This window comes from Thermobia domestica, chromosome 10, assembly GCF_964235325.1.
Source record: "Thermobia domestica chromosome 10, izTheDome1.hap1.1, whole genome shotgun sequence".
In the NCBI taxonomy this organism is placed as follows: domain Eukaryota; kingdom Metazoa; phylum Arthropoda; class Insecta; order Zygentoma; family Lepismatidae; genus Thermobia; species Thermobia domestica.
The window spans coordinates 218,714,078-218,739,678 of NC_137463.1; the positions used below are offsets into that span (position 1 = coordinate 218,714,078).

Sequence of the window (25,601 nt, forward strand, 5' to 3'; positions counted from 1 at the left end):
TCTCAAAGTTTATTTTTTGAGTTCTATAAATTAGTGTAATTCCCTAATTTTGTGAATATACTGAAATTCTCCTAAGGTATTTTTAAGCCTCATATTGTAATTTTTCGGCCCTAATCTAATGAATGTTACAAACTACCACCCTTATTCTATTTCATCATTGAGATCACCCAAATAGTATGCAAGCTTTAAAGGGGTTCCTTATCTTCTTTGCACGGAAACATGATACTATCAGTGTCACAATAAATAACATTGACAGGTCCTACAGTTGCAAGGAAGTCATGTAATTGTAGCCTGGCCCATGAGATAATAAACCCGGGAAGCATGACGTTGGAAAATTCCAGATGTACATCCTCAGTTTACAGGTCTTTATATGTGATAATAAGATGATTTTCACCAACTGGAATAACACTATGAACATCATATCTTGTAAGATACCGATGAAATTCTGCCCCACTATCAACAATCACACACTGCGTCATATCTGTGCGTTGTCCCCATTTTCCGTAAAGTGAATTGAGGTACGACTTCGGGCATTATCTAAGTCAGGTTCGTCCTAATATTAATTTTCTGCCTTCATGAGCATAATAATGGCCAATGTATTCTTGCTTGTCTTGTTCGGTTTCGCAAAAAGCATGATAACCTGAGGATTCCTGCTTCATTTGCAGAAACGTATTCACATAGTCATGGAATAAACCAAGTGAATTCTAATCTTCATAACCCGTAAGTTCGAATTCTCAAATTTCATATATTTTGACGATTTTATAACCGTCAAGAGCACGGTGAAGCTCTTTTGTATAAAAAGTTCCAGCCAATGCACGTTCAGAATCGCTGTGTGCAATTGTCAACAGTTTCATCTTTCATACATGAGCTGCAGAGCCCGAATATAAATCGTCCTTGCCCCGCGTATGACAGAACGGGAACGAAAATTTGTTTCAGGGCTAATACGGTACATTTTACAATACCATGAATACTTCCCACATCTGGGAAATCCGGCTCCCTCTGTATCTTAGGTGGTCCCACTGGAAGAGGTTTCCTTGCCATAACATGTGGGTATAACGACGTAATATCGTAATACAAAATATTTTCATTGTCCTTACAATTAGTATAGGAACGAAAGACCTCCGTACGTCCGCCGTTCTAGTAACTCCTAGGAATAAGAAAGTCGCTTGCATCAGTGCATTGTTCTTTAAGAAACTTTTGCAGCTCTACATCTGTGAGTATTTTATCATCCCAAGACCACAATCTCATAGAAATTCATTTGTAGTTTTCGTTAAATATTCACAGCGGATTTCCGTATGTTGATACCTTTTTCGGAGTGTTATATGGACCATGTGCTTTATCTCTACGGCATTACGGTTATTTGGGAAACAAAACTTACGGTCGTGCCAGTAACAGCCCATGAAGTCAAAGACTGCTTCGATTCACCACTGAATTCTGTTATCACTCCGATTTGATTGCCATTGTAAGATGTAAACATACTGCACAAACTGTTTTTGTTTGTATCGTTCGGTTCTTTCTACTCTCCACATCAACTGTATGGCTCGAACATGTAATTCAAATCGCCATCTACCTTTCCAAATACATAGCAGAAACGAAATAAATGCTTTCTTTCTTATGTTTGCCATAGACCCCAATTTTACCTTTAAAATCCCATCACTTTTTCCCTATTGGCGAACTGCATCTAGTAAGTTAGTAATTAACTATTTGATACCCTTTAAGGCTATATAATTTGAGTCGATATCGTACCCTTTGCTTGTTAGTCATGGGCCCAATCCAAACGAACGAAAGGCGCTATATTGAGGCGACTCGTTTAAGCTAAAATCGGGAAGTATTGTTATGAATTCGACGGGACTCATTTTGTGTCTACAATGGTAAAGAAATACGTATATGAGTCCGGTATTTAGGCCTACAAGGAAATATATATAATTTATGCAATAAAAAACGTGTTATTTTGCTTAAATGTTCGTTTATTATATGGTGTGTCAAGATACTTTCATTAAACATATTTTTGCATCTTTCTAATAGTTGGAAAACAATCTTCCGGGGGTCTGGAATACCCCTCAGTCGAGTTTCTGTTCCGGAGTTTACCCAAGGTAAATTGTATACAAATTGATAATATATTTAGAAAGTCGGTAAATTGTTTAAAAATAGATAATGTATAAAAAATCGGAGAAATTGTATCAAAATTGACAATATACAAAAATCGTGAAATTGTTTAAAAATTGAATATATAAAAACTCGGTTTTAGATCATTTTGGTGTATAATTCTCTATAATGCTACATAAGGAAATTTTTTATTATTCCTCTTCATGCGCTACCCGTGCCGTAACAACGAAAAATTCTTCCATGGTTTTAAGTCGTTATGTAAATAGAAATGCTATCTTTTAGGTAACATACCATTACTGTATTTCAACATTTTCATAGCCGGTATGTCGAGTAAAATTGCAATAAAACATACCGCCTCTCCTTTTTTCCACTTCAAACATTGATTAATATAAAAAAAGAAAAAATCTTTGTTCTTTGCAGTATTTAAAAATTTAAGAAAAATTATAGTATTAACATACTCCATCTCCATATATTTACACGAGCGCCATTAAACAATATTTTGTTCCATATTCTCCGTCATGTTATATTCTTTTAACCAAGCACGTGGTTCTAACATGCTCCTTGTTGCTCTGAAATCAATCCCATAATAAAACGGGCGCGAAAAACCCACGCCAGTGCTCGCTCTTTTTGTGTTGCCATGCGGACGCATCACGTGAACCAATTAGCGCTTTTTTCAGTTCTGCTCTCGCGCACTAGTCGATCGAGTGAAGGAAACTGTCATCGCAGGGGCAGCGTGCATGTGATTTTTAACCTTATGTTCAATAATTTTCTTCATATGCAAACGCTGAAAATTTTTTTCATGCATACATCTATCCCTGCAAAGCGGAGGCACAAGCTTCGAGACGCGTTTTGCGTGCAGTGCTCTTTGTGAAATGATCTGAATTTTTAAAAAATAAATTAATAATTAAAATAATAAATAAATGTGTGAATGAGTGGGAGTGTGTGTGTGTGCTAGTGTGTGTGATTATATATGTATGATTTCCATCCCCTCAGAGCGGTAATGTGAGTACACAATTATAAATATTCAGCATTCTATTCTGAGTATTAGAGTATATGTTTCAATCTCTGGGCTTGTAATTTCGTTTTCTCGAGGTCTTTGTCTAGACCTCGAGATAATAATAATAATAATAATGTTTCTCGCATATTCCCCGGTTTAAATTTTAAGTTTCATCGTTTTAAGAAGTAAATGTCGTGTTACAGCGAACACAAGTTTCGCGTCAGGGAGCATAATTCGAGGTCCGGGTCTGGGTATGTGGTGGACAACTTTATGTCCATGTATTTTCTTAGTTTTTCCAATATTTATATAGTTTGAAGAATAGAGAATTGCACACACTATAATTCAGTGAACACATCTGTTTTGTCAAGGGGAGTTTAGTTTGGTACCTTTGTGGTGGACAAATATATTGTTCGTAAATTTCTTCATTTATTTATTTTAATCGCCACTCTTCATAACTAAAACTATACTGTGAACAGAAATCTACTGGCTATAGTAATAATAATAATAATAATAATAATAATAATAATAATAATAATAATAATAATAATAATAATAATAATACGTTTAACACTGCCACATACTGATGCTTTGGGCCCCCTTTATCCGAATTTCCAGTCCCTGTTGCCAACATTCATTCATTCATTCGTCTTAAAAGCTAAATTTACCAAAAAGTAAAGTGAAATAAATAAACATCATAACTGTAACACTGCTAAATACAAAACCGTAGGATTTCATTCAGTAATAGATACATATTCAAATTACTTACATACACCGTAATTGAATTCAATTTCTTCTTCTAACTAATTAACTTAGTAAGTAAATAAACACAAAATAGTAAATCATAAGACTCAAACACGTAATGCAAGCGCTGAATGAATACTATTATATTTATTTTTCAAGCCCCAAATATATACATTAACCCAGCATTGTTAAATTTCCTGATTTATTTATTCTATCATATAACATGTAACATTATTCTATCAGATTTTCAGTCAAGCACTTTCAGAGGTGAAAGGAAGCGCTCGCTTCAGGGGTATCAAGGTTTTTAGCTTCAGCTGAGCGGAGAGGGTATGAGAAGGTAGCCGTAGGATCCCATTCATTTATTCTACTGTTAACCATTCCCCCAATGGTGCAATACTGTATCGGCAGGTAGTTGTATTCTAATTCGGTCAACAGTAAATGATTGGTTCTTTACATTGGCTTAGTCGTTAAAAATCGGAACACTACAACATGAGGAGTTGAATCGTAAAAAGAAAGAAAAAAGAGAAAAAGAGTAAATGTCGCGGTCGGAAAAAAGACCAGTTGGTGTTTACACGCCAGTGACATACTTTCTAAATAACAAGTTGAATCGTCACAACACCTGTTTTCTTTAAAAATAATTTTATCTTTCGCTATTTCTATACAGTAACGCCATAACTATTGGCAATTTCTTTCCGTCAATGCTTAACCTAAATTAGATCTTAAAATCATCCCTTTTTGTGGTCTTTCGTTTTCGTCGGCGCTACAATGCAATCAGGTGGGCTATGCGTGTGCATGTTGCATTCACGGAAGAAAAAATCATAAACACCGTAAAACGATAACTAGAAGGGCGGGTTCTTTTCACATATCACTGACCTACACTCCACAATAATAACATTTATAGGAACGCTCACCATTCATAAGACCGTTCACTAATAGCGCTAGGGATCAAAAAGCGTTATTACTACAAAAATTGAAGCACAGATAATACATATATACTATCCAAATGATCTTTACACAAATATCTTTTCATTCCCTCAATTTTTTACAAAAGTGTGATTTTTATAACTCTGTTTATTCCGTACTAGTAATATAGGCACTATATAGAGCCCAATAGCGCTAAAGATAAAAAATATTATTATTATTACTATTATTATTATTATTATTATTATTATTATTACAATTTGAACACAAACACATATACCCCTAATAGCATGTTGGTTTGCAGCAAGTCTTTCACTATATTTGATTTTAACTTGCTAGACTTTCCGTGCACTGTACACTTGCTGCAGGCTTTTTGAAAGAGTTACCCGCAAATGTCGTAATTTGATTTTCATTTGCTAGATTTTACTTGCCTGGGAGGCTTGCTGCAACTTTGTAGCAAGTGTGTCAATTCTAGTTTCTACCAACAGGTGGCACAAAAGTCTAACCTTAAAAATCTCTCCGTCAGTCCGCCATTTGTAGTAGGTGCGAAGTGTGTGAAGCATTAAAACAAATGGATAATTAAGATAATTACGTAAATATCCACTATCTAGAGATAATTTATATTTTAAACGTGTATTGTTTGACAAAGTTGTTCAGAAAAGTATACTGTGTGTTTGTTCGTATACAGTAAATGTTCTGCTTGTAAAAGGCATGGAATGCAATGCAAGTATATACCTGCAGAAGACTTACTACACTCACTTGCTCACGATCCGCTGTAGACTTGCAATGCAAGTATATACTTGGAGAAGACTTGCTACAAACTTGATGTAGACATGCAGTGCAAGTGCTATCCTTGCAGAGACGCGTCAAACCTGCACTAACTTGCCGCCGACTTGCTGTGCACTTGCAGTGCAAATAGAAACTTGCAGTAGGCTTGCTGTGCAAGTAAACCCCTTGCAGAAACTTGCTTTGCAAACTTACCATATACTTGCATTGCAGGTGTGCTGCAAGTTCGAAGAGCGTCAACTAGGAAGTTTGCATTAAACTTGCATCAAACTTGCAGACTTTCATCACAAGTCTGCTGCAAGTTAGCTAGACTTGAACTGCAAATCTGCTGCAAGTTTGTTGCAAGTAATTTTTGCTATCTGGGACACTGTCCAGATGGTCTCTACACAAATATCTTTTCATTCCCTCCCTTTTTTATAACTCTCTTTTATATCCTACTACTTATATAGCACTATATAGAGTAACAGATCCAAATATAACATTCTACTATTGTAATATCGATAGAAAACAAGATTTTACCTCCACCTTTTTCGGGACATTCGTCAATCACACAATGTGTCACTCATCTCAGCGATCCAAAAACTATTCATTCGACACTAATATATATCATTTTTCATCGTTTTTAAATATCTCCACCCTTCCCCGCTAAGTTGCACCGTCAAAGTGAAATGATAAAAATCATCCCAGATCCGAACATTATCTATGTGGTAAATTTGATCGAGATAGGTCAGATCGTACAACAGTTATTAAATCACAAACATAATCATTTTTAGATTCATAATTTCACGTCCTTAAGTAGTAATTCCATGTTCGATACTTTAATTAATACACATTTCAAATTTTGTATGTGCTAATACCTGAAATATGACATTAACCCATGGATGAATGATTCTTTTTATTTCAGATTTCGCTTTCAATAAGCCAATTTGATCCTATGTATGTTTTAATAAATAAGAACAACCATCTCAATATATTCTGATTTACTCATTTACTAACCACGTATTTTAATTAAACAAATAATAATGAATATCAAGAAAGCACGTCATCATTATGTAGTGTTTTACTCTATACTATTTTAAAAATTACTGTAAAATCAGGAACACTTAGTGAAACAATTGCAATCAAAGGACCTATGCGGATGTAATGATGTAAACAGACTTTGGGGAAGATTGCTGAATTTCAATTCAAATGTAGAAGAGACTATGTAGATTCTATATTCCAAAAGCAAATTGTCCTAAAATGAATGGGGAATAATCAAAAAGCACTTAATGTTAATGTCAATGGAAAATCAATGAAAAATAAATAATTCCCCCACTTACCTCAAAATTCAAAGAGAGAGAGATGGTTGAAATTGATCTTAAATGCAAAAGAGACTATAGATTCTACATTCCAAAAGCAATTTGTCCTAAAATGGATGGAACATAGTGAAAAAAGCACAAAACATTAACATTAAAATCAGTGGAGAATCAATGAAAAAATGAGGTTGTCCAAATATCTCAAAAACTATAATAAGGAGATGGGTAATTGAAAGCTTATTACAAAGATATAATGAAGAGCTGAAGAATGATGTATAGCACTAAGGTAAATATAGATAGAACATTGACAAAAGTCAAGTTGTTTGAGTAAAATCAATAATAATGATAAAGTATATTCATCTGCGAATTACCTAGGCCCCCACGTGGAAGTTCCGTGCTTGGAATATCTCACACCTGGATTTGGAAGCTCCAGACTTGATTTAGAATACAACGTGAGATTTGACCTGATCACATGACACAGTCTGGTTCTTATGGCAAATCGGATCGGCCCTTAGAGACCGGATACGCACTAACGAATTGAAAACTAAGTTTATTTTAATAACATTAAATCAAATGTAAAAGATTGATATTAAATGTTGTAGAGGACATCAACATTGTTTTAAATGATTTTATTAATCCCGTTACATTTTAAACTGAGCATTTTCATAAGAAATACAAATTAACTCGATAGAAGCTCCTTGGTTCAGAAGTAGTAAAGGGAGAGTTTGTTAAGTTATTTCATTTCGTGTATTCAGGCTATTTTTCTTTCTTGGCTTTTACCTTTCTTCTGTTATCTAATTTAACTTTCATGTCCTTCATTCGTTAACTTCTGATTATAAAGACTGTTGTGAGCAAAATGAGTTTATACTTCTGTTACTTAAACTAGTAAGTTGATATGATATTGTTATAGTGTTATTTTATAAGTTTGGCTAGACACCAAAAGCAAAGAAGTTTTAAATTAAACCGTAACAAAGGCTAAAAGCTGAAATTACGAGGGGTGATCAGCAGGCAAGGTTACAAAGCCTACAGCAGACACGTAGCCAACAAGGGGTCCGGACTCGTCCTTCGAAGCCAGAAACGAAAAAATAAGGAAGGATGAAACAAAAAAGAAACGAGAAAAAGAAGAATCAGCGTTAAAAATAAAAAAAATTACAGTAAGCTTTTGGTTACTCTTTCCTATGAGGAGATTTGTATTGTTTCAATACATGGTGGCCAATGAGCGGAATATCCTGGAAAAGTCAGAGAATTTGAAATTTCTAGAAAAGTTACGGAATTCTCAGAATTTCTGTTACTATTGAGGAAAATTTCAAGCTTTCGAAGCTTTCTGTAACAGTGTGCTCATTTTTATCATAATTTTTCGTCATCTCTTCAGTGAAGTATCAAACATATTATCTCAGAAACAGTTTTCTACTACTCCTATAACCTGTCATTTGGAACAGGCAGAAGTTGACGGAATAATAAAAACAAAAAGTTGTGTAGAAAAGAAAGTTCTCTTAACAGTTGATCCAACACAGAAAGGAACGCAGATATTGTAAAATATTTTACAAGACATTATTGAATACAGTGGATATATATTTTTTATAATAGTTGAGGTCATAATGAAAGGATAATTGTTATATCTGAATAAACAGAGGAAGAAACGTAGATATTTTAAAATCTTTTTCAATACTTTTTTAATATTCTTTTACTCGAAATTTCTTCATAGTTTGCTACTAAAATACTTATTAACATTCCCTCATTTTATAGTTCTAACAAACCAATATATGTTGCCAGTAAAATAGCTCAGATTGATCGAGCTCCTGGTGTGACAAACACAGTACTTCATGTTACGCCTCCTCCCATTACGAAATCCTGGCTAAACAAACCAATATATGTTGCCAATAAAATAGTTTAGAATGATCGAGCACCTGGTATGATGACCATAGTATTTCATGTCACGGACTCCCCTTTACGAAATCCTGGCTACGTGCCTACCTACAGTGAAACGTGTATGTATTATTTCATACAACCAATACGGGTAACAGACAGTACATACATTTGATTATTTCCGACATAGTCTCCATATCGGTTGAGGCAGTTGTCGCATCATGGGATCAGTTTGAAGATTCCCTCCTCGTAAAAATCCTGTCCTTGCGTGTTCAACCAAGTTGTAACGAAGTGTTTCACCTCCTTGTCTGAAGTAAAGTGACGGCCTCTCAGGTACTCTTTCAAGTACGGGAACGCTGAAAGTTACTTGAAGCAAGGTCCGGGCTGTAAAGAGGGTGGTCGATGATGTTTCAGCTGTGTTCAGATCTGTTGAAGTCGTACTGGGTCGTCCACTGTGCTTCTCGTCGGTGACGTTTTCTTTTCCAGCCGCAAACTTTCGACACTATTCTACGACATTCTGATGAGACATTACAGTCTCTTCGTAAATCTTTACCAGCTACCGGTAAATTTCAGCCGCGGTTATATGTTTCGCCCACAGAAATAGAATAACTGAGCGGACTTCTTCGTGAGACCAGTTTCCCAAACGAGTCGCCATTTATGCTTACATAAAACTACCGCCGCAGGTGGCGGGTGGCTGAAACTGCACAATTGCCAACTCCATGTATTGAAATTACCACGCACTGCTCATTCCTCTTCAACAGACGAAACTCCATAAATATCGACCTTGTAACCTTGGTTTCTGATCCCCCTTCGTAAAAATACAATACTTTAATATAATTTCTTCATCTTTCAGAAGAGGGATCCATAAGTTTGTCGAGGACTATTAAAGTTCGAATACTTCGATTTGTTCAGCGGCTTCTGGATGTAGTGTCAAGATTTCTGTTGTCATTCTGGTATTTCGGAAAAGGTAAAAAACTGCCACCCATTCATGATCCTATTCTCCTAGAATCTGCCTCAGCTTTAGCGTACAAAATACGTACTGGTCAGGTTTGTTTCCATTTTTACCTTTGATAATAAGTGCTATCACATAGATAAACTTTTCTATTAATAAATAGTTTAAAATTATAGTGGTCTAAGGCACATCTTTGTTTTGCATAAAGTAACACACAATGTACTGTAATGAATACTGAAACTAAACATCTGCTTCCTTTATCACTAGAAGTTCCACTGTCATCTGTTTGCAATTAAAAGAAGATGTGACTTACGTTTTACGTTAACAGATTGACTTAACTACATCTGGTTTTTGTATTTAAGTCTTTTTTGATGAAAATGTGACTTACACCACTACAAATTTAACTCGTCCTAATGTTACTTTTTATTATTATGCAAGATTGTTTATAAAATCGAATATTTATGTATCTTCTAAAACAATTAGCATACAATTTAGACTACTAGAGAACTACTATCCATGTAATTCTTATAAATGATAGAATTACATGACACAAACAGTCCTTAAACAGGTACCTGAAGAACAAAAAGAATTTATCAATGTTTAGAAATCTTTTATAAATTAAATATTGGAAACTTAAAATTTCGCAAGAGAGTTAGAATTAAAAGAAAAAGAATTTGTTTATTTAAAAATAAATCATCTTATTCTTATGATATAATATGAAGATCTTTTTAGAACAAAAGAAAGTATTTCATTTCACAAACTTCACATTTAATCTTGTAAACTACTCCCTCTGTATAACTCCCTTTTATTTATGCCCATCGCTGTTTATGAGATATAAGACTATTTTTACTCCTTTACTTGATGTCTTTACTTTTTCACTTCTCAGTAGTTTCTTTAGAAACTCTGTTTTCACCTTTATACTTTCCTAACTGTTCCAAGATTTCTTTTCTTTTTGCCCCTCTACCTTCTCTGCTTTTCTCTTATGTACTTCTCTTTCCCGTTTTAATTTTCTTATACCCATTCTAGTTCATGAAACTTTTCTATATCCTGTCTTCTTTCTTATTAATTTTGTCAATAATTTTTATTCTCATTCCCATATACGAGTACATCTTTATGAAATTGAGACCTCCCTCGTCGCCAAGCGATTAGCGTAAGCGCCTTTGGTGTGAGATACCCAGTGGGAGCTCATGTGGATGGGATCCCCCATAAAGTTGCAGGACTACGTCTCATATAGACTCGCTGCTGGAAAGGACACTAAACTCAAAATCAAATTTATGAAAGTGGAGAAGTTGATAACGTTGTAATCTCAAATCTCCATTTGTCTGAGAGTTTTTTTTTTCGGAGCTCTCCTGTTTCTTCACATATTCTCATTTCACTAATTATTTCGTTCTCGTCTTCGTCCATTCTCATTAATCATCCGTTCCTTTTAATCCATAGGACATAACGATGGGACTAAAAGTTTTTTTATCTTCATATTTAGACATTCGATTCTCTTTGTTTTCCAGAACCTGAGTGAATTTTGCCAACTGTCTTCATGTGTCTTTCCATACTCTTAATCTTGCTCATATTTATTATCAAGATATTTTTCCCTTCTCAGTAGCGACGTCTCCTCCTTCCTTAAGCATTTCTTGTCTTCACTTATGCACTACTACCTCTTCCAAGCTAATTTTGGAACTATGCTCAATAGTTCTCTAATTCTTACCTCTCTTTTCTCTATTGTATAAAATTGTTACCCTATAGTCTCCAGTGATATTTTCTTTTCTATTTTCTCCAACCTCTTATTTTCTTTTCTTCCACTGCTTTCTATTTAGACTCTAACGAGGGAACCTATCCAAGTGCAACTCTGACTTCGAGTCGAGACTATGGTCGTTGGATACCTTGTAGCAAAAGAACATAACACGAAAAGTGATACATCCTCGATCGCAACCGTTGCAGAAATATAAGCGTGAAAAGTTAGAAATTGTGCTCCATACTATACATTACAAAGTCAGCTTCCGGGTCAGATTTTTCGGAAACGGTCAGGTAAAGGGAACTCAGCGAATACATATCAAATTAGTGTTGGGAGCCCACCACCTTTTGAATGAAAAAATGTTGCCCCCGGGGCACTCGCAGGGTCCCAGGCAGGGTCCAACTCAAAATTGGCGTTTCTGGCCGTTTCTGGAACTGGACCACTCAATGCGAAAGAAGAAAGCCATTGGAGACGACGATACACCAGCAGATTTGTTCAAGAGATTAGGAATCAATGCAACGAAAGTACTGATTTCAGTTATTAACAAGATCTACCTGAGTGGAGAATTATTTTTAACATTATGAAATTTTAAGGCACATGTTTCATTTGTATTCATAATTAGCTCATTTTTATTCATCCAATTTGAAAGTTAATTCATTGTTAGTTGGCAATTTGAAGCTAATTCGCTTTCATCTTCTCCGCTATTATGTTTGTACCATCTGCATATAAAGTCACATATCAGCTGTTTCAGGAAGATCATTTATATAAAGAAGACAGAGAAGTGGCTCCAGTATTGACTCCTGGGGTACTCCACGACTAATAACTTCGTCACTTCATACATAGTTTTAATTTTTGTTGTTATTTATTCCAGAGATTTCAGTTACTTGCCTCCGATCAAACAAATTTATTTGATAGGCCCTCTAATACTATAGGAACGAAGTTTCTCTACTAATATATTATGATTACTAAGTCAAAGGCTTTTGTTAGGGCTAAGGATATTCCTATACATACTTTCTTTCCATTCAACAACTTCCTACAGATTTCAGGAAAATGAAAAATGACTGTTTCAGCGGATTTCCCTTACAATCACGTTGTGTATTGGATAAAATTGAATATTTATAAATTAATTCCATTACCCTATTCAACATTATTTTCTCCAGAATTTTACCTGTTACTATGTTTCTCTTTTAAAATTCATTTTAAGAAGTAGAGTTGCACAAAGTATACTTCGAATAGCTTGACGCAGTCTTTAATCTTAGTACACTTTACGAAGAATCGTACAGTAATCTAAATTCTATTCCTCGTGAAGTTGGTTGGTCTACTCATGTAAATCTGTGTACAAGGAAGAGAATCTTGCTATTTTTTCTTTTCTAGCATTTTAATTTAAAATGTTTTGTTATTTTTGTTTCTTGTACCTTACAGTATAGCCTATATGAGACGTAGATCTAACGTTTAAGGTAAAATTCGAATCACGGGTATTGTGTTTAACATTTTAATGCTCTCGCGCTGAGAATGGAACCCAGAACCAACTTACTAAAAACGAAAATGTTATAGAAAGTGTATGTTCTCTATTTGTTGCATCTCGGAAAAGTGGTGTTTGAATACTAATAGATCCATCGGAACTTCTACTCCCATAATAATAAAATTTATATGTACTCACTGGGACAGGAATTATGTGATGGTTTAATAAAGAAAAAAGGATGAAAACTCTTTTTGTAAGGTACATATTAATTTCTAATATTGTAGTAGACCATTAGCTTTTTAAAAGTTATTCTCATGAATACTTACGTTGTAGAATTATTATTATTTGTTTTATTGTACAGGTAAAAAGTGAAACTGTGATACAGTCATTTATTGATAGAATTAAAGAAATAAATCCAATCTTAAATTGTGTAGTGGATGAAAGGTTTGAAGCGGCATTAGAAGATGCAAGAAAGGTAGATAGAAAGATTGATACTGGTAAGAAAACTGAGGAACAGATTCGCACAGAAACTCCATTTCTTGGTGTACCGTTCACTAACAAGGACAGCATTGAAGTTGAAGGTAAGTTTATAAGAAGCTTAATCTAACAAATTTTGAAGTTTACTTAGTCAAGAAATTAACTGTCATTGATTTTTTTTTGCTTATTTACAAATAGAAAATACTGTGGACTAAGGCTATGTGCTAAGATCACTGAAAGATTTCGTTTCTAATAGGGAGATATAGTAAATATATATTGTAATGTACCACGTACTTGTGTTTATAAATATTACGTGCACATGCTCCTGTTTGTAAACAACAACCGCATGTATTTACGATTGAGTACTACACGCCTTACCTTGAATTACTACAAAAGCAGACACGGACCACCTACAATCACATGACAACAAGGGAGCAGCAACGTCACCGCCGCCCGGAGCGCCTAAATAATGAAGATTCAACGGACAGCTACAAGTCTGCGATTGGTCACCCCCTCCTCTAGCTTGCTTGAAGCTCTGGGAAAATCCCAACCTAAAAGCCTCTAGTTTGCTGCGAAACTCTAGGTTTCCCTTAGCTTGCACGGAGCTCTGTCGGGATCCCAACCTCAGTCGCTTAGCCTGCTTCGGGGATCTGTACCTGTTAACCCCCTCACTGCTTGCTTCGGAACATTGAGGTTTCCTATTCCACTCTGCTTAGCTTGCTTCGGAGCTCTGTAGATATCCTGTCCCAAGGCTGTACGGTATTGGGCCACCTTTTCTCTACCTTACATTAGAGAAAGTTATATTGTGGTATTTCTGTAAATAGTGTTGTATTTTATTAGAAGGCTTTTATATAAAAAAAAACAGTAGTGGGAGTCGATTCCGGACTCTAATTTACTCTACCTAAGGGAAGAACTTTACAATATATATATATTTATTTCGTAGGGATGTGTTTCACAGCAGGATTATACAGGAGAAAAGGCACTAAAGGAAGTAAAGATAGTGTTTCCGTACAATTACTGAAACAAGCTGGTGCCATTCCATTAGCTATAACTAATGTGTCTGAGCTTTGTATGTGGTGGGAAAGCAATAATAAGCTTTATGGACGAACAAAAAATCCTTACAACACAAATCATATTGTTGGAGGATCATCGGGTGGAGAGGTAAGGTTAAGGTACGTTTCACATTATCCTCAGTTCAGTTTTGATAAAAGCTGAATTTTTATTACGTGTTTATCATAAATGAAAGATAATTTTGTATTTGTCTTCATACACAATTTAAGAACTTGGTATTTATGCATATGTATATACTTCACAGGCATGTACATTAGCTGCTGCAGGTTCAGTCATGGGAATTGGCTCCGATATGGGAGGTTCTATTAGAATGCCTTGTTTATTCAATGGAATATTTGGTCACAAACCAACTCCAGGTAATTTATCATTAACGCTCATAGAAAATGCAGAAATGCAGTGCGATGATGGAGTAATAATGTTCAGAGTTATTTTATCGGTTTTCTAAAGATATGGATATAAAGATTGATGGTTACTACTCACATCTCTCTAGAAATACTAAGTCGTTATGTTATTATTTGAGTTACTAAAAGAAATCTTTCCATTCTCTAAATTTTCTAATGCACAAGTGTCCAAAACTTAAGCATAATGCAAGAAGTTGCATGTCACGTCCGGGAAGGGCATCACAAGCACAGGAATTGTGGTGGATGGCGTGTATTGCTTGTGAAGAGCAGTGAACCGGCTATGACAAACGTTCCCCCGGCCCCCCATCGGAAGAAATCGAACACTACTACTTGCATTCGAAATAAACGCATTCCGTGTGTGCAGTGAGTGGAGTATTGTAGTGAGCGAAGGGCACTGCTTACTTGAATGTAGCAATAGATTAATGGAATATAGAACAGAGATAATTTGGATGCGTTTACCAAAGACTGGATCATCAGGCGATTTGAAAAAGGTGACACAGAGACAGCAGTAGCACGAGCCATAAATTTGGTACAAAGTGTCGTGTCTAGGTTGTGGAAACAATTTATCTACATCGGAAACATCACCTGTAGGCCCGGTGGAGGATGCCCACGAGTGACAACTCCACAACAGGACCGATATTTATCCGCAACTGCGCGTCGGAACCGGACCATGCCTGCAAGAGAACAGTCAGCGAAACTTGCAGCCGCTTCAGGGGTGAAAGTGTCGCGCCAGACTGCACCGGAAACAGAGCCAGTGGTCTTTATGCCTGGCGACCAGCAACATGCGTTCCACTGACTCAGGCACACAAAAGATCCGGTTTAGGGTGGTGCCAAGAACATTACCGGAGGACCCCCAACGAATGGGGCAGCGTATTGTTCACGTATGAATCCTGATACATTTCCCAGAGCAATTCCCTTCGCACTCTGATCTGGCGCGAACAGGGAACTTGCTTACATCCCAAGAACATTGTCGAAAGTAATCGGTATGGTGATAAGTGACGTACTGGTCTGGGTAGGCATTATGACGAATGGTCGTACTGACCTGCATATCTTTGATGCTGGGTCCATCAATGGCCAGAGGTACAGAGACGAGGTTCTTCATGCCCATGTGAGGCTTTTCAGGGGCGCAGTTGGCCTCCAGTTTTAGCTCATAGATGACAATGCCCGTTCCCATCGAACCAAACTGGTGGAAGAATATCTAGAGACGGAAGACATCCAACATATCGAGTGGCCAGCGCGATCTCGTGCCCTAAACCCGATTGAACATGCTTGAGTCGCATTAGGAAGACGTGTTGAAACCTGCCAACCGCCCGCAGGACACACCAGGAGGTCTGTACTGCTCTTCGTGATGAATAGAATCAGCTACTCCAAAAGCTCTTCAACAACCTGATCTTGAGCATGGAACGTTGTTGTCAGACATGTATTGCTGTTCGGGGCGAGCCACATCCCATATTAACCTGTTTTCGATACTGCCAGTGCGTCTCACAGTGTTTTGTGGTATTTGTATTTTGGTACCAAGTTTTGAGTTTCTGTTGTGTGACCCCTTTTTACAGTTTTTTTTTTTAATTTGTCTTGTTCCGTGGCCTTTACGTGTGATATGTTGGTATAGTGGTTCCATTTGGTGTGACTTCTTTACGTTCTTTGTGTCCTATGTACTTGAACAGTCATTATGCTTAAGTTTCGGACACTTAAGTATGTTACTTATAGTGTTACTTACTACTAGTGTTACTTATAGTCACATGGCAAATACAGTGACTGATTAAAAATTTACTGAACTCATCCTTTTAAGGATTAATTACTATTTCTTCTTCCAAAATGTAGGGATCCTCTAGTTTAGTGGTTAAAGGATTGAACTCATGTTAGTGTAGTCCTGTCTGGCGCATCCCAATTTTCGGTGTTTATTGACGTCGTGAGACAAACTGGAGAGTCACGTGAATAAAAGACGCGAGTGTCATCATTCGGCCTAGAAAGCTTCATTTACACCTGTTAGAGGCAAAGCGGAACAGTGTTCGTCACTAGATTGGACGTAGTTCTATCAGTCGCTAACAGATGGCACGTGGGAGCAGGCTCAAGACCGCGAAGAACTGTGATTAGTTAGTTTCTTCCTAAATATGGCTTTCTTCCACTGATTCATGGCAATATGTGCCAAGATAAGCATCATCTGGTTTATTATATACACGATAAAAGCTAGACAATATCAAACCCACACTTAGATATGAACAGTGTGAGTATCTAGAAATATTTTGCAACTGGATGAGAAAATAGGACACAAAGAGACAAAAGAAATAATAATCTCATCACTACAGATGATAACCTCAAAATTAACAACTATTCCCGGTAAGAAGGTTAATGATTATCGACATTCCTTAAAATCTTTGTGAGAGTTTTCTCCCTTTCAATGCAACATGAACCTTATGAAACCGGTGTGCAACTGATCCGTAGGCGTTCCAAAATTCACAATTAACGGATTCTAAAGACACTACATTGCATAGATGAGATTTAGTAGCGCACAAAATGAAAAAAAGTTATTGCATTGAAACTGAAATTTACTTACCTGTATTACATACAATTGAGATTGAGATTGCCTGTATACTAGAGACCTGCACGGGCCGAAGTTTTCGGCCCGAGCTCAATCCAGCCCGAATGTACGTAGGCCCGGCCCATCCCGGGCCCGAAACGTTTTGGAGATTTTCGGCCCGAGCCCGGCCCAGCCCGGCCCGATAAGTTTTTTAAAATTCTTGGCCCAAGCCCGGCCCGGGCCCGATAAATTCTCGAAGTTTCATTTTGTAACATTTTTCACGGGCACACTTCTTCAACGTTTGCCTTTATTCTAATTATCGTTTATCGAATGTCAATAATTATTAAAGAATTGCAATTAATCGGCAACAGCCCGGCCCGACCTGAAAAGAAATCAATGTCGGACCGCCAAGCCCGGCCCGCGGGCAGGGCCGGGCCCATGCAGGTCTCTACTGTATACATATAATTGAGTCCCCTGCAAGCATATAGTTGTCAGATTATAAAATGAAAGGTGTACATGGTTTGGAAAGAACTTTTTCATGTATAAAGACCTTAATAGACATGGCTGTATATATATATATATATATATATATATATATATATATATATATATATATATATATATATGGATTTCTTTATTAAAAGTGTATTAAGTTGCACAGACTATGTTTTATTTTATTTTAAAAGTCAGGTAACTTGAAAAATTTATATACCTAGGTATATTTTTGGGGGAATGAAATATTTTGAGGAGTAACATGTAATCTATTAACGTTTCGAGTACTGCAGTTACAGACATCACTATTTTCAATATATAGGTGTATACACTATTCGTACTAAATAGAATATTGTGTATAGGCCTATGTAAATGAAAAATTCTAATACATTCACTGGAGCAACCCCAGAACATAATACTATAACCCAGTATGCTTCTGTTGTAACACTACCTCTTATTCTAAGAGATCGAAACAAATACTACCTATTTTACTTACTTACTATTTTTTGTTAAGTTGAAAAAGGTGTACACTCTAATTTGATTTGTTACTAATATTAACACTAAGAAATTTAGTTGAACTAGAAAAGCTGGTGTTTTTGTTGTTTACCACTACACAAGAAATATGTTTATTTTTTAAGAAATAATAAGAACTGAGCAAACTTATTTTGCTATTGTTTAAAACTAATTTATTGGCATTTAATTAAGCAATTAATCTGTTGAATGCAATTTTTATGTTATTTCCAATGTCTTGTCATTATTTTCCAGTAATAACAATATTGGTGTCATCATAGAACACATTTAAAACGCAAAATGAGTATGCTAAATCATTTGTATTCATATATGGAACAGTGTTGGACCAAGCACTGACCTTTGTGATATACAGTTTCTATTTTACCTTTAGAGGAAATACATTTTTCATTTTTTTTCAACGATTTGTTTCGTATTTGGAACTACTCGATATCTATTATTCAAGTAAGATTCAATCCACTTGTTAGCAATTGCTCTTATGCCATTAAATCGTAATTTTTCAAGGAGAAGATCGTGATTAATAATATCAAATACCTTCGTAAAATCAACGAAGAGATTAATAGTCCATTCTTTATTATTTATAATATTCATGATAGTACTACGAAAAGAAGAAATTACAGGCAGTAGATTTGCCTTTTACAAACTTATGTTGTGATGATGATATTAAATTATTGGCACGTAAATATTTCCTTAGTATATTTAACATTACTGTCTCAAAGGTTTTGAAAATACAAAAAGGAAATATAGTGTGATAACTTTTAATATTGTAACGACTGCGTTTTTTAAACAAAGAAATCTCTTTAGTCACTTTAAACAAAGGAACCATTTTCTACTTTGCTGTGGGAAAATGCTCGATTCTAGCGAAAAAATTATAACATGCGTCAGGTAGGGATCAATTAGCGAAGCAGTCTGCTTCTTCAACTCCAGAACATCTACTATTTTACATCTTTCTAATGATTACTAAAATTTCCTCAATAATTGCTTGGCTAATAAATATAGATTATGGCTTAGAAGGTATATACATCGAATCACTTTTCCTAGGATGGAGGATCTGAGTGCCAAGAGCAACTCGAGAGGAAGTTATACTTAAAGTTATTTGCAATTTCTGCTTTATTTATAATCTGTTAATCATTGAAAAGGATGCAACTCAAATTAGCCATGTAATGTTTATTTGTCTGTATCGACTGTTTGGTTATGTTCGACATATTTTAATTCCAATTCTAGAACTCTTAATAGTTTTTGAATTGTGAATTAGTTTTGCAGTTTTATTTTATTCTATTTTGCAAGTTTGCTTATACCTTTTAACGTAATTTCTGAAGTCATCAGATTTTTTCATCACTAAGCAGTTTAGCATAATTTTAATTAATGTTCGTTTTGAGGTGTATATGCCATTTGTAATCCAATTTTTATTAGTTTTATTAATAACTCTAATAGCTACGTTGAAACAATGCAAGAAAGAACTTTACAAGGAGTTACATTTTCCGCTCACAGTGGAAAGGTAAATAAATTTTATCCTACCTCCCAAGAGTCTCCAAATGACAATAGTAGCTAATGTTATTCGAAGGAAACAATCTTTCTTTAGTATTGATATTTTTTCCGCGGTATTGATGACTTGATTGTGGAATATAGGAAAGTCAAGTAATTGTGCATCGTGATCTGAGTAACCTGGATTGAATATTTCAAGTTTATAGTTAAGATACTGTCTGGATATTATTACTTGATTCAATGCTGACTTTTCATTTCGAGTAGGTGTAATTTCAATAACATATAAATTAAAACAAGTCAGTAAGTTTTGTAAGTTGAACTTAACTTTAGTTTCAACCATCTAACTTATATTTATATTACCATACGAAATAACAATACTATATCTTTTGCTTAAATGGTCAAAGAAAATTTAAGATTTCTTTGTAAAAAGTAAACCTAAGTTACTCGAGTTTGATCTATTAATACTACGTACACGAACATAGTGAGTGTAATTGCTACTAATTCAAAATTACATTCAAGATTGGGTTTTGACACATCTACTTCTTGAACAACTAATATATTTCATACAAATATACAAACACTCACCATGAATCAAGTTAATGCATGAATAGTGACTAATCAAATTAAAACCTTTTAATTTTACAGCTTTCATATCCGTAGAATTTAACCAATGCTCTATGATACACACAACGTGGACAGTAGATAATACTGTCTCAATTGTCACATCCATATAATCTAACTTATTTCCAAGACCATGTACATTATGATAATACGTGTTAAGTTGATTTAATTTCCATTTCCCAGATTTAATTCACGTACAAGGACCTAAAGCCAAATTTTGTATTTCACCCATTAACTCTGTATCTTTTACTGTACAGTTTGATAAAACATTCTGAATCCGATTGAGGTTGTCGGATTTAGAATACCTTCCTAGTTTCTGTGATTTAACAATGATAAAGGGATTGTAGATATTAAAGAATTTTGCAATATAAATTTATATTGAATGGCATCCTTAATTATTATTGACAGAATATATTTTCCCTTGTTCAAGTGTAACCTATGAGTATAGCTATTTCTCTTTAGAGACCTTATATCCAAAACATGTGTATTTAGGAACTTCATACAAAGCTTATGTAACTTTAAGTTAGTTTTCGAAATTTCTTTGTTTGCGCAAGAGTTAGTAGGAAGCATTGGCGCAAATCCCGGGGGGTTGAGGGGACATGTTCCCTCCAATCTTGTAACTGTTGGCCAATAATCAGACTTGAAGTGTGTTTTGGGGACAGAAATCTGATGATTTGTGTTCGACAGCCACAAAGGAAAGTGAGATGAAACTGATGTCCCTTGCTGTATAATATACAAGTTAACCTAAAAAATCAGATTAATCTATCGTAATATGATTCTCAACTCCCACCCCTCTAGAGTAAGCCTCAAATCTTCCTGCCTCTCAATGTTGAAGACAACTTTGCTCCCCCTGATCCTCCACAACATTGTTTTTCAATTTCATAAATATTTTGAACATCGCTTGAAAGAAAAGAGATTATGAGAACAGTCTTACCCGTCTTCCCCAATGTTGAAGACAGATTTGCGCCGATGGTAGGAAGTAAGTCGTACCGATGAGGAAGTAATCATTCGACTTTGAAGTTTTTCCCATTTTATTTATTTATGTTGTGAGGTACGTTATTTGAAGCACTCATTAAAACCACAACATCATTATTAGCACACACGCTTGATGAACCTTTCAAAACTTTACTACTTAATGCTTCAGACTTTACTGTCTCCGAAACTTCCGTTGATGGTATCAGTTGACTTACTTTTTCCTGGCTATCTGAAAGTATGCTTACTTTTCTACTTTATCGAGAGCTTTTGTTTTCAAATTTGACTTTCTTATGTTTTCCATCTTACCATCTTCCATTTTGAACTGGATCCTGTCTGGGACCCTGCGAGGGACACTGAAACACTTTTTTCACTTTGAATCATTATACTTTTGAAATAATGACATATTCGTGTTTTTGTTTTTACACCTATCTTACCGTTTCAGATTCATACGAGTGGCCAAAGACTTTGCAATGAAGGTTGTGTTGATATTTTGACCCACCGCTATTTTGCACAGGCTTATCATAGAGAGTCGAGACTTGATTTATCTTCTTTCATTTAACACCAACTTTTATACGATATGCAAGTTGACCCCCCTTTCCATTTAAAAATTTTGAGTTGGACCCCGTCTGGGATCCTGCGGGAACCTGGGACAATTTATTTTACTTTGATACGTTGTACTTTTGAAATGATAAAAGACATGTTTTTCTGTTGTCATATCTGTCTCACTTAAAGATTTTAATAACAATGAGTAAAGTGCTGCCCCCAAGCGGAATGCATGAGACCTCCCCAATTTTGGTAAACAGTTTTGATCTTACCTTGACCCAAGCTTTCAGGAAATATATACATCATCCCCACTTTGTCGGTTCAGGTTCAAGTACATCTCTAGTTAGTGCTTTTATTTCTGTTCTTGTTACTTTGCCTGATTTTACTTTTCTTTTTAACTTTGCCGGTATCATTTGATCATGTTGATTTTCGGTGTCACTTTCACCTGACTAGACTCTAGTTGTTCACCTCTTATACTAATAGTTTCAGCTAATTATTCAAACGCGTTGCTCATTTGTAAGATTGATTTATTGGTTGGCTTTGACTGAGCTGACACTGAGTTACGAGAGCTATTGGAAAAGTTTCTGCAAACTATTACTAATAATGTCTATGTTTGAATTATCTTTGATTATTTGTTTAAGCCTATTCGTTTATTTTTAACAGCAGTTTAAAGAAGTAGCTTTGAGAAATAGAAATTTCTTGTGAATACTTCCGGGCATTGATTTTAAATGTAGTTTTTGGCTTTTGGGAATGAAGCAACATCCAATAGGACTTCGAACAATTGTTTTTTCGCAGTCCTGTGTGGTCGCACATTTCTTAGTGATAAATTCCGTGAAAGTCGTCCATCCACGTCTGTTGTTGCCAATAATGTTGATGCTGTGCGTAAAACAATTGAGAGAGATCGACGTGTGACACACCTTGAGATTCAAGCATCCGTGAGCGTTAACATGAAAGTAATACATACAATTTTGCATGGCCATCTGAACATATGGAAATTTTCAAGCCGTTGGACCCCGTATAACTTGACCGAAGCTCGAAAACAGGCTCGTGTCAATTGGTGTAAAGAAATGCTCAAAAAATTCAACTGATGTAAGTCAAAGTTGGTGTACTAAATCGTTACAGGGGATGAAACTTATTATCTATTCATACAAACCTAAGACTGGGGTGTTTCCAAGTGAGCCAAAACCAACAAATGTCGTTCGTTAGAGGAGCGCTAATAATTAAACAGTTGCCTTTTTTTCGGTACTGGATGTGTGGCAATCATAGCTTTACAAGATCAAAGGACTGTAAATGTTAACTTGAATACGACAATTTGCCAAAAGTCATCAACAAACTGCGTAAAACAAACCCGAAGTGCCTCATCATTCTTCACCACCACAATGCCAGTTCCCACTCAACACACCGAATCTTGATTTTTTTCAGTAAAAATCGAATTAATGACTCATTGTTCGTACTTATCTGATTTAACACTTAATGACTTCTTTTTGGCCCATACATGAAAAATAAAATGCGTGATAAACGATTTGTGCCGCCTAAAACAGCTATTGACCCATTCCAAACACCGATTTCTGAGATATTTCTTCAAACTGCTGTGAAAAACAAAAGAATAGACTCAAAGAAACACTCAAAGGTATTTAAACGTAGAAATGTCTGTTATTCCGAAGTTTATAATAGTGGAACAGTAGCACCACCGTTGGTAGAAGTTTGCAGAAAGTTTTTTAATAGTCCTCGTATGTTCTTGCTGTAATTTTGGATTACACTTTACACCTTCTGTTCCAGGTGGTAGTATCAGAAGGTCGTGTAACAATCTCCTTTAATTTTGTTATTTCCCCTTGGAGATTGGTGATATTCATCAAGAGAGCCTTAATGATTCCTCCTTCGTGCCACAATTTTTATATCCGTCAGATTCTAGCATATAGTAGTTATTTAGATCTTACACTTTTTTCTATTTTATTTTTTCTTAGAGGATAAGACTAGTATTTATGTTCAAGTTTACAAACAAAAGAATAGACTATCGCAAAAGAAGCGGTAGAACTTTGATTAATTATAATTTCTTTTAGAACAAAAAGGAAAAAAGAACTAATAGAACAAACACTGTGATTTTGACGATTACCTGGACAGCAGTCGTACATTTAACGAAATACGACCATAATAATTTGACCTTAAAGCAAAGGTATATTGTGAAGTATCCTGCACTCATGAGATTATGTAGAGCCGTGTTTTTACATTTGGGTAGTATTATTAGTTTGTTTTATACGTACGATTCACTATGGCGCCATATTATCTTCATACCATGAACTATATACAGTTTATCTCTAATAGGCTCTCTATCATACAGCCTATTAATGTTTACAACACATGCAATAATGGAAAAGTTGCAGTTTGCTACCAACTGCATTGTTCGTGTACTTTTAATGATTATTTATTTAGAGATATCAAAAAAAATATATATTAATAATAAGTTTCGTAGAATATTTTATGACTTTTCAGAAATTATTGAAATGGAATGACAATTTACGAAGCTAATGATATCAACGTTTCAGATATGTTTGCCATTTTTAATGGCTACTTAAAGTAAGTTCTACTGTAACAATTAGTAGTAACTTGTATTTTAACGTTGTTAAAATATCATTAACACAATCAATAGAGAGACAACGAATGAAAGTTTTTCAATTAAAATATCATTAATAAAATCAATAGAGAAACAGCAACCTAAAGTTTTTCAATTAAAATATCGAAAATTTTTCTGCTAAAATATCATTGTTAAAATCAATAGAGAAACAGCAACCGAAAGTTTTTCAATTAAAATATCATTATCAATATCAATAGAGAAACAGCAACCGAAAATTTTTCAATTAAAACATCATTAACAAAATCAATAGAGAAAGAACGACCGAAACTTTTTCATACTCATGCATCAGGTAAAATTTGTAAAGATAATTCTACTTCAAATAACAAATTTTTCTCTTGAGTCAAAAGTTATTGGCTTTTCGTATTTTTGTTTGACAATGATACATCAACAATTGCGTATTCAAGAATGATATTTCAAATTAAAAGGAGTTATTGAAATCGAATGAGAGTTACGTAAACAATTATGTGAATCTGATCTCGTTTAACTGCGATTCATAATGGTAATTCATTATTTAAGGTTAAGAGAAGAATGAAAAGAAAATGTGTTTGATAAGTACTTACTTACACACACATGCAGAATTATGGTTTGCTCTAGTTATTGAAATACATTAATGAATGCTGCGTTGTAGGTAGAATTGGTAGACCTGGCAACGTTGACCAATGATGTGCATTATGACGAGTCTGTTGTTATTCTGTAATTAGTTATATTCTTAGTCCCCTTTATAAAATACTTAGTTGAGATAATTCTATTCTGAATTCAAGTGAGATATTTCAATTAGCGACTTGGAAGGAGGAAAATAACATACTCAAATGAACGAAGTTTTGCGATATAGCATATTAGTGACCATAATCATAACTGAAATTAATATATTATAACGAATTAGGAATGTGAAAAACATTTCACACAAAGATTGCCAAGTGAGGACAGCAACAGTGGTCATTGAAACGGTTTTATCTCTCAATAAATAACGCTTTGCATTAGGTAAGGATTCTTCTTTTAGGAT

At 35.1% G+C, this 25,601-nt stretch overlaps 1 protein-coding gene across 2 annotated transcripts in view; it reads left to right on the forward strand.

The window, feature by feature from the left end:
- LOC145662994 (fatty-acid amide hydrolase 2-like) overlaps positions 1–25,601 on the forward strand; it is a 93,502-nt gene that overhangs the window by 34,600 nt on the left and 33,301 nt on the right. For both annotated transcript variants that reach the window (XM_081729102.1, XM_081729103.1), the window contains exons 2-5: positions 9,566–9,759; positions 13,217–13,436; positions 14,276–14,493; positions 14,648–14,759. In XM_081729102.1, the coding sequence (XP_081585228.1) occupies positions 9,566–9,759; positions 13,217–13,436; positions 14,276–14,493; positions 14,648–14,759 (744 nt within the window). The remainder of the gene's footprint in view (positions 1–9,565; positions 9,760–13,216; positions 13,437–14,275; positions 14,494–14,647; positions 14,760–25,601) is intronic.